The 10,468-nt window shown below is 52.6% G+C and overlaps 1 protein-coding gene across 1 annotated transcript in view; it reads left to right on the top strand.

Annotated features, from left to right (window-relative positions):
• Positions 1–2,489: 2,489 nt before the first annotated feature.
• LOC107120836 (kielin/chordin-like protein) overlaps positions 2,490–10,468 on the top strand; it is a gene marked incomplete at its 3' end in the record, with an annotated part of 65,489 nt that continues 57,510 nt past the window's right edge. The window contains exon 1 of the mRNA XM_015423606.1: positions 2,490–2,604. Coding sequence (XP_015279092.1) covers positions 2,490–2,604 — 115 coding nt within the window. The remainder of the gene's footprint in view (positions 2,605–10,468) is intronic.

The raw sequence follows: 10,468 nt of genomic DNA, 5'->3' as shown, positions 1-10,468 counted from the left end.
GGTATAGAAGTCACATGTAAATAAATAAAAAATAAATAAAAGAGTTATTAAGCCACTCTGAGACTCCTCTGGGTAGTGAAGGCGGGGTACAAATCCAATCTCCTCCTCCGCCTCCTCTTCTTAGAGAGCCAGTTTGGTGCAGTGGTTAAGTTCGTGGACTCTCATCTGGGAGCACCGGGTCTGATTCTCCACTTGCACCTGGCTGGATGACTTTGGGCAAGCCGTAGTTCTGATAAGGGCTGTTCTTGAAAAAGAGCCGTTTCTGTCAGAGCTCTCTCAGCCCCACCTACCTCACAGGATGTCTGTTGTGGGGAGGGGAAGGGAGAGGAGACTGTAAGCCACTCTGAGACTCCCTTGGGTAGTGAAGGGCGGGGGATAAATCCAATCTCCTCCTCCGCCTCCTCTTCTTAGAGAGCCAGTTTGGTGTGGTGGTTAAGTATGCGGACTCTAATCTGGGAGCACCAGGTTTGATTCCCCACTCCTCCACTGGCACCTGGCTGGATGCATTTGGGCAAGCCGTAGTTCTGATAAGGGCTGTCCTTGAAAAAAGAGCCGTTTCTGTCAGAGCTCTCTCAGCCGGGTGTCTTTTGTGGGAAGGGGAAGGGAAAGGAGTTTGTGAGCCGCTCTGAGACACCTTTGGGTAGTGAAGGGCGGGGTATGAATTCAATCTCTTCCTCTTCTTCTTCTAACCCAAGAACAGAGCGGTGCTTTTGAGGAGTCCAGCCCTGTCTCTGCTAAACAAGTGGTCAGCGGTGCTTTGGAGGGACACAGGATGCCTCAAAGGAAGGCAAATGCCCCAGAGGTCCTGCCAGAGAGGGACTCAGCTTCACCCCAAGGCTGACTTGATCGGGAGGGGAAGGGAAAGGAGTTTGTGAGCCGCTCTGAGACACCTTTGGGTAGTGAAGGGCCATGGGGTATGAATCCAATCTCTTCTTCTTCTTCTTCTTCTTCTTCTTCTTCTTCTTCTTCTAAATGTGGAGACTCCCTTTAGCAATCATAGCCAGTTAGTGGACTTCCCTGAACAGAGTTTGGTGGGGACTTGGAGTGGGTTTGGCTGAAGGAAGATGTGGTGGGAGGGGGGGCTTTGGGTTGCCAGGTTCCTTGAGAGAGAGAAACGCCTCGACCCTTTAATGGAGTTTTAGTGGGATTTGATTTACCTCTCTGCCAAGAAGTGTTTCACTTGGCCCTTTCCACTGCAAAAGGGACACGACAGGACTGTTGGCACTCCAGGACTGTTGGCACCCCACCATAGCAGGTGACTTGGACTTGTAGCACACCCCAGAGTTTTGGAAGCAATGGACCACCCCCAAAGAAACAGCATGTTCTCCAAAAAAGGTGTCCCAGGATCTCTGAACTCCTAACAGGAGGCACATGAACCTGCCTGGTATTGTCTACTCAGACTGGCAGCAGCTCTCCGGGGTCTCGGGCTGAGGTCTTTCCCCTCACCTCCTGCGTTGTCCTTTTTAACTGGAGATGCCGGGGATTGAACCGGGGACCTTCTGCATGCCAAGCAGAGGCTCTGCCACTGAGCCACGGCCCCTCTTTACAGCTCTCCAGGGTCTCAGGCATGAGGTCTTTCCCATCACCTCCTGCCTGGTCCTTTTTAACTGGAGATGCCGGGGACTGAACCAGGGACCTTCTGCATGCCAGGCAGAGGCTCTCAGTCTTAACCACAACACCAGACTGGCTCTCAAGACCAAAGCTCCCTCTAAGCTGTGGAGCCTTGTGAGCAAAAATTCTGCTTTGTGAGCGACTGGCATTAAAGCTGTGAGCGAGCGATTTGGCTGCTGCAGGAATTGGTTTGCTCTGGAGCTCTCCTTCCCAAGCGAAGACAAAAATCTGTGATCCGGAGGCTAAAAAAAACCCCTGTGAGCTAACTCACACTAACTCAGCTTGAAGGGTACACTGACCAAGACCCATTTCTGCTTTTGCCGGAGCGGACGACCACGCCTGTCCCTCCTGCCTGCTTTCCAGCCGGGCTTCTCCATGCTGAATGGGACCTCGAGTTCCGGCAGTTTGCGCCAGGTGAGAGAGAAAAGAGCCCTTCCCCCCTTCCAGGCAGCGAAGAAACCTCTCCGTTTCCCCTCTGCTGCATCTGATCCGCTGCCCGGATCCGCCTCTGGTTTTTGCTCGGACCCTTCCAGAGGTGGCTCCAGCCGCAGCATCTCCCCCTGGTGCTTTTTGAGTGGGGGGGGGGAGAGACCGGAGCCCAGAAGCAGGGAAGGCCCCGCTTAGCTTGGACTTCTCTGAGATACCAGCTTGAGAAAAGGCGACCTTGTGAGCTTCCCTGCTCCAGTGTAGACCAGAAACACACACACACACACACACACACACACCGGCAGAGGCGCACACATCTGGCTAGACTCGAGCTCCCCTCGTGGATGCTTCCAAGATTGGCTCCTCGACCCTACTTTTCGCTTGCAGACTTTCCCAGGTTGGAGAAGAGCTTGGGTTCCCAATGACCCGGGTGGCCGTGCGGCTCCAGGGTCATGCCAGGGTGGTGGCAGCTGTACCTGGCCCACTGGGCGGCCCTGACCCTCCAGGGCGTGGGGCAGAGCATCCCCGGAGAGGACGACGCGGAGTTGAACTATTATGGGGAGAACGGTGAGTGAGCGTGGCGAGAAGGCGGGTGGGTGGGTGCAGTGCTCCCTCTAAGCTGAGCTAGGGTGAGCCAGCTCGCAGTTTCTTAGCCTCCGGCTCGCGCATTTTTCTCTTCGCTCAGGAAGGGATGGCTCCCCAGCAGACTAATTGATGCCGGAGCCCAATCGCTCGCTCACGATTTTAATGCCAGGAGCTCACCAAGTAGGATTTTTGCTCACAAGACTCCACAGCTTAGAGGGAGCATTGAGACCAGTGTTCCCTCTAAGCTGAGTGAGTGTGAGCCAGCTCACCGTTTTTTAGCCTCTGGCTTACGCATTTTTGTCTTCGCTCAGGAAGGAGGGCTCCAGAGCAGAGTGAAGCCAAATCGCTGGCTCACGACTTTAATGCCAGGAACTCACCAAGAAGGATTTTTGCTCACAAGACTCCACAGCTTAGAGGGAGCATTGATGGGCGCATCTCTTTCAGGGTGTGGGACGAGGGACGGTGGGGTTGGCGGGAGGGAGGGGAGAGGAGCGAACTAGGCATGCTTTGGTTGGTTGGGGGGGAGCCTATGCAGACCTCTGGGTAGGACAGAGCTCTTCTGTGGGCATAACAGGAATGTAGGGTTGCCAACTCCAGCTTGGGAAATTCCCGGAGATCTGGGGGGTGGAGCCTGGGGAGGGCAGGGTTTGGAGAGGGGAGGGACCTCAGCCCACCAACGCTCCCTCTAAGCTGCAGAGTCTTGTGAGCAGTGTTCCCTCTAAGCCGAGTTAGTGTGAGCCAGCTCGCAGTTTTCTAACCTCCGGCTCACGCATGCTTGCCTTCGCTCAGGAAGGAGGGCTCCGGAGCAGACTCATTGATGCAGCAGCCCAATGGCTCGCTCACCACTTTCATGCCAGGAGCTCGCAAAGCAGAATTTTGGCTCACAGGACTCCGCGGCTTAGAGGGAGCCTTGCTTGTGAGCAAAAATCCCACTTGGGGAGCTCCTGGCATGAAAGTTGTGAGCAAGCGATTGGGCTGCTGCATAAATGAGTCTGTTCCGGAGCCCTCCTTCCTGAGCGAAGGCAAAAATGGGTGAGCCGGAGGCTGGAGAACTGTGAGCTAGCTAGCTCGCGCCAACTCAGCTTTGAGGGAGCACTGGAGCCCACCCTCCAAAGCAGCCCTTTCCCACCAGGGAAGCTGATCTCTGCTGACCCCACAGGGTTTTCAAGGCAAGGGACAAACAGAGGTGGTTTCCCATTAGACCAGGGTAGCCTGGGCCCTTCAGGTCTGGGGGAAAGACGTACAGAGAGGTGGAGAAGGGGTCTGCCCTTGCCTGCCTCTGCGGAGAGACCCTCGACTTCCTTGGTGGCCTCCCACCCAAGTACTAACCAAGGCTGACCCTGCTAACTTTCCCCCATGTGATCAGATGGGGCTAGTCCAGGCCATCTGGGTCAGTTTTGTTCTCCCCGAATGCAGAAAGCCAGACTTCCAGGGTTGTGACCGATGCTCCCTCTGAGCTGTGGAGTCCTGTGAGCAAAAATTCTGCTTTGCGAGCTCCTGGCATTTAAGTTGTGAGCGAGCCGTTGGGCGGCTGCCTGAATCAGTTTGCTCTGGAGCCATCCCTTCCTGAGCCGAGACGAAAAGGTGTGAGCCGGAGGCTAGAAAACGGTGAGCTTGCTCACACTGACTCAGCTTAGAGGGAGCACGGGTTGTGATCAGTTCCACACAACTTCCTTCCATCGGTGTAAAAATGTGCAGCCTTTCGCAGTAACACGAGCCTCTTCGACAGCAGGAAACACCAATCGGTGCTGAGGACTCTTCCAAAAGATGCTGAGTAAGTGGCAGATGCAACATGTAAGGCCGGGAGGAAGAAATGTTGAACTAGGGCAGTGGTGGCGAACCTATGGCACGGGGGCCGGAGGTGGCACTAGAGCCCTCTCTGTGGGCACGCATGCCATCGCCCCAGCCAGGCCCAGACCATCATTAAAGTGTCGAATTCTCTGCCAAATAATTTTAAGTCAATGAAAGCATTTGGGATTGCTTTCCTTACTTTGTTTGGATCATCTTAAGTTAATGTGTGAGTTGTTTTTTCTAAAGTAAAACCTCAGTATTCAGGTTAGATTGCCATGTTGGCACTTTGCGATAAATAAGTGGGTTTTGGGTCGCAGTTAGGGCACTCGGTCTCTAAAAGGTTCGCCATCACTGAACTAGGGTCTCAAAGATCCAGGTTCGAATCCCCTCTCATGCCATGGAAACTCACTGGGTGACCTCGGGGCAGTTAACGCTCAGCCTGACCTGCCTCACAGGGTTGTTGTGAAAATAAAACACAGGAGAGGAGAAGGATGGAAGCAGCTTTGAGTTCCCTCTGGGGGGAAAGGGGAAGTATAAATAAATTAAGCAAACAAATAAATAAGAAAGGCCGTCAATGCAGAGTTTACCGGCTTTTGCAAAGAGCAGAGAGGACGCTCTCCCTCGCGTCACGACTCCACCCATGAAGGCACAGCCCTGGGAAAGCGAAGTCTTTCAAGATCCTTTAATGGCTTCACAGTGAGGGGAGGACTAACAGACATGCTCAAAAGCACGCAATGTCGCTTCTCTGCATGCTTCAGCATCCTGTAGCCAGCGGTGAAACTTCCCCTGTACCCGGAGGTTCCATTTCCCTAATCCGTGGAGGTTGGGGCCAATGTTCCCTCCAAGCTGTGGAGTCTTGTGAGCAAAAATTCTGCTTTGTGAGCTGCTGGCAATAAAGTTGTCAGCGAGCGATTTGGCTGCTGCATAAGTCAGTTTGCTCTGGAGCATTCCTTCCTGAGCTGAGACAAAAATGTGTGAGCCGGAGGCTAACAAACTGTGAGCCAGCTCACACTAACTCAGCTTAGAGGGAACACTTGTTGGGGCTGATTCTCTTTCCTAGAAGCCAGCCAGTCAGTTTGGGACAAACTAGACATTAGCAGGGAAAGACGAGATCCCAAACCTTGCTTTTCCATCACAGCTGTGTGTAAAGTACTGGGTTCGCCGCATGGAGGACTCGGACAACGACATGCGTTCACACACGTTTATTGTACTTCACACAGGAACTACTGAACGGCCCTGCGAGGCCAACTATATACACGCCCACCCAGCACACCCACAGTCCCCTTGGAGGGTTTGAATTTCCCGCCAAAGTTGCCATTGGTGAATGCTGGGGGAACTAGGGTCCTAGGTTCCTATTGTTCAGAGGAGCTAAGCTCCTGACTGTAGCCACGGACCCCTGGTGGTGGTCTGCGTACATAACACTGTGGTTCCTAACCTCCATCCAGTCCAACACTCTGTCACACCAAGAATACAGAGCATCCCTTGCCCCAGACAGAGAGTTTCACTTATAAGAACATAAGAGAACCCAGGGTTGGATCAGGCCAATGGCCCATCCAGTCCACCACTCCGTGTCACACAGTGGCCGAAAATACCAGGTGCCATCAGGAGGTCCAGCAGTGGGGCCAGGACACTAGAAGCCCTCCCACTGTTGCCCCCCCCTCCAAGCACCAAGTCAGATCTAACATTAAGAACATCAGAAGAGCCCTTCTGGATCAGACCAGTGAGGGTCCCTCTAGTCCAGCATCCCGTCTCACACAGTGGCCAAGCAGTTCCTCTGGACAGCCAACGACAGGGCAGAGAGGCCGGGGCCTTCATAAGAACGTCAGAAGAGCCCTCCTGGATCCCAATAGTCCATCTAGTCCAGCATCGTGCCCCACACAGCGGCCAACCAGTCCATCTGGAGGGCCAACAACAGGGCAGAGAGGCCGAGGCCTTCCCCTGAGAAGAACCTCAGAAGAGCTGTGCTGGGTCAGCCCAGTGGAGGGTCCATCTAATCCAGCCTCCTGTCTCACCCAGTGGCCAACCAGCTCCTCTGGGGGGTGAACAACTGTCAGAGAGGCCAAGGCTTTCCTCAGATGTTCTGGCTCTGGGATTCAGAGGTTTAGTGCCTCTGGATGTGGAGGTTCCCTTCAGGCACCATGGCTGGTGGCCATCGATAGACTTATCCTCCACGAATCTACCTAATCCCCTATTCAAGCTGTGTATTCCTGTGACCATCACGACATCCTCTAGCAGCCAACCATATTTTAATCGCTTTCTGTATCAAGTAGTGTTTTGTTTTGGAATTCACTTGTAATTCACTGCCACGGGAAGTGGTGGCAGCTACGAGCATGGACAGCTTCAAAAGGGAATTAGATAAGCATATGGAGCAGAGGTCCATCAGTGGCTATTAGCCACAAGGTATAGATAGGGGCTCTGGGGCAAGGGATGCTCTGTCTTCTTGGTGCTTGGGGGAGGGGGGTCAACAGTGGGAGGGCTTCTAGTGTCCTGGCCCCGCTGGTGGACCTCCTGATGGCACCTGGTATTTCTGACCACAGTGTGATACAGAGTGTTGGACTGGATGGGCCACTGGCCTGACCCAACATTGGCATCTCTTATGTTCTTATGTTCTTATGTTTTGTCTGTCCTGAACCTCCTGCCCATCAGCTTCATCGGATGCCCTGGAGCTCTGGTCTTTTAGGAGAGGGAGAAACCTTTCTCTTTGTCATGCAACGGTGCAAAAAGGGTGCTCGCAGGATCCAGCTGTGGATATACTGGGCAGAAGTGAACCTTTTACGGTCCCCTTCCTTTCCGTTCACACATTCATAAGTCAAACCAGGCCGAGGGCCGCCCCGCTGTCCGTGGGCTGTACTAATCCATGCAAATCCATGCAAATGGGACGCTCCCTTTGTTTCTGTCTGGGCCTCTTTCCCAGAAAGTCCCTCTGAAATCCAGTTTAATTAAGTCCAGCTGGTGTTGCTTTAGCAAGGGGGGCGGAGGGAAAGGAGAGGTGGAATGTGTGGGGGGGTGTTTGCTCCTACAATTCATCACTCTGTGGAAGGCCAGATCTGGGTTCACGTCTTTCTGCCCTATAAAACGGTTTGGGATTCCTGCCCCATCCCCCACCCCATCCCCCCTCGGTGCGGTGGGATTCCAGACATGCCGCAAACCGTCAGCAAAAAGGGGGCTGCTTCTTTTGATCAGAGCTGCGCCCGGAAAGGGGACAGGCCGCCCTTATCTGAAAGAGTCTCATGACAAACACGGTTCTTCTGGGCAAGCAGGATCAGACCATCTCTCACGCGTCGTCCACACACCCCAGCACAGAGAGGCAGATGCTTCACCTGTTGGATTCCTGCCACTTATATAGCTGTCAAAGGCAGCGTTTATAGTTCTCTAGCCTCTGGTTAGGTTGCTCCTGCCAACCTAGCAGTTCGAAAGCAAGAAATTGCAAGTAGAGAAATAGGGACCACTTCGGTGGGAAGGTAACAGCGTTCTGTGCGGCTTGGTGTTTAGTCATGCCGGCCACATGACCACGGAAACGTCTTCGGACAGCACTGGCTCTTCGGCTTGGAAACGGAGATGAGCACCGCAACCCTAGAGTCGGACTCGACTGGCTTTCGAGCAAGGGAACTTTTACCTTTACTTTAGCCTCTGGTTTCTGCTGTAAGATTCTATTATGACAAGCATGTTAAGAGATTCTCTCGCTTGTATTAGATCAAGGTGGGTAGCCGTGTTGGAAAGAAGGAGGAGGAGGAAGAGATTGGATTTATACCCCCGCCCTTCACTACCCGAAGGAGTCTCAGAGTGGCTTACAAACTCCTTTCCCTTCCACTCCCCACAACAGACACCCTGCGAGGTAGGTCAGGCTAAGAGAGCTCTTTCGAGGACTGCTCTTGAGAGGACGGCTCTGAAAGAACTTGTGACTGACCCAAGGTCATCCAGCAGCTGCAAGTGGAGGAGCGGGGGAATCAAACCCGGTTCTCCCAGGTTAGAGTCCATGCACTTAACCACCACACCAAACTGAAGAACCAATGGACTCTAACTTTGTTAATTTGTATTGTAACTCACTGTTGTATAGCTGGTTTCGCCTTTTTAGTGTAAACGATCTAAGACATCTTATTGTCCAATGCTAATGTAAACTTAAATGCTATTTCAATAAAGAAAATGAATAGATACATTTTTAAAAGCATAGAAACCCTGGCAAGAAAAAAAAAAGGTGGCAAACCCACCTAGAACAGGTATGTGTCTGAGATGGTGGGGAAATCAACAGCCATGGCGTTCTGCATTGCAAACGGGGTTGCCAGGAAGCCTGGAGAAAAATATCCTATCATTTTAAGGTAGAGGTTTCCCTTGCTCGAAAGCCAGTCGAATCTGACTCTAGGGTTGTGGTGCTCATCTCTGTTTCCAAGCCAAAGAGCCAGCGCTGTCCGAAGACATTTCCGTGGTCATGTGGCCGGCATGACTAAATGCCGAGGTGCACAGAATGCTGTTACCTTTCCACCGAAGTGGTACCTATTTATCTACTTGCAGTTTCTGGCTTTCGAACTGCTAGGTTGGCAGGAGCTGGGGCCAGAGACGGGGGCTCATGCCGTCATGCGGCACTCGGGTCTCGAACTGCTGAACTACAGACCCTCCAGTCTGCAGCTCAGCGTCTTAACCAATGTGTGGAAATAGGCAGCTGTCGATGGCACGGGGGTAAATAATATCACCTAACAAATAACAAGGAGAGGACTTTTCTTTCTCCAGGCCTCTTGGCAACCCTATAAGCCGGGACCTTCCGGGAGCCTTTTCCGCTCCCCAAACAACTCCAAGCTTCTCCCTCACCTGACATTCTGGAACGTCCTAGAAGAGTGATTTGTATATCTATTCCTGTGATGTATTTTTCTCCTGCCCGTTTTCCGGGGACCTCTTGTCCATGGTTCACCTCTCCTCCATTTTATCCACACAACAGCCCTGCCAGGTCGGTTAGGCTGAAGGAGAGGGAATGACTGGCACGGGGCCACTCAGCATGTTTTGTGGCAAACAGATTCATCCCACACCTTCCTACTCTTTAAAACTTAATTTATACCCCACCTTTGTCCCCAGTGAGGAACCAAAGCAGCTTACATCATTCTCCAGTTTGGCATAGTGGTTAGGAGGGCGGACTCTAATCAGGGAGAACCGGGTTTGAGTCCCCACTCCTCCACATGCACCTGCTGGCTAGGTGACCTTGGGTCAGTCATAAGTTATCTCGGAGCTGTTCTCTCAAGAGCTCTCTCAGCCCCACCTGCCTCACAGGCAGTGTTCCCTCTCAGCTGAGTTAGTGTGTGCAAGCTCGCAGTTTTTTAGCCTCCAGCTCACACATTTTTGTCTTAGCTCAGGAAGGACAGCTCCAGAGCAAACTGATTTATGTATGTTTAGCCTGGGAAAGAGAAGGCTTAGAGGGGACATGATTGCAGTCTTCAAGTATTTGAAGGGCTGTCATGTAGAAGATGGAGCGGATCTATCCTCTCTTGTTCCGGATTGCAAGACTAGATCTAATGGGTGGAAATTACAAGGGAGTCGTTACTGGCTAAGGAGCTGCGGTGGCTCAAGTGGTTAAGACGCTGAACTGCAGGCTGTGGAAGGTCAATACTTCAGCAGTTCGAGACCCGAGTTGCCGCATGATGGAGTGAGCTCCCATCTCTAGTTCCAGCTCCTGCCAACCTAGCAGTTCGAAAGCAAGACATTGCAAGTAGATAAATAGGTACCACTTCAGTGGGAAGGTAACAGCGTTCCGTGCGCCTTGGTGTTTAGTCATGCCGGCCACATGACCACGGAAACGTCTTCGGACAGCGCTGGCTCTTCGGCTTGGAAATGGAGTTGAACACCGCAACCCTAGAGTCGGATTCAACTGGCTTTCGATCAAGGGAAACCTTTGCCTTTACCTTACGTTACTGGCTAAATATCAGGAGAAACTTCTTAACTGTAAGAGTGGTTGAGCAGTGGAACAGACTGCCTCGGGAGGTGGTGGGTGCTCCTTCGCTGGACGTTTTCAAGCGGAGGCTGGGCGACCATCTTTCGGGTATGTTGTAGGGCTCTTTTTTGGCTATGCTCC

Source organism: Gekko japonicus, unplaced genomic scaffold, assembly GCF_001447785.1.
Source record: "Gekko japonicus isolate JY-2015 unplaced genomic scaffold, Gekko_japonicus_V1.1 scaffold4764, whole genome shotgun sequence".
In the NCBI taxonomy this organism is placed as follows: domain Eukaryota; kingdom Metazoa; phylum Chordata; class Lepidosauria; order Squamata; family Gekkonidae; genus Gekko; species Gekko japonicus.
This window is presented reverse-complemented; position numbering and strand designations above follow the sequence as displayed.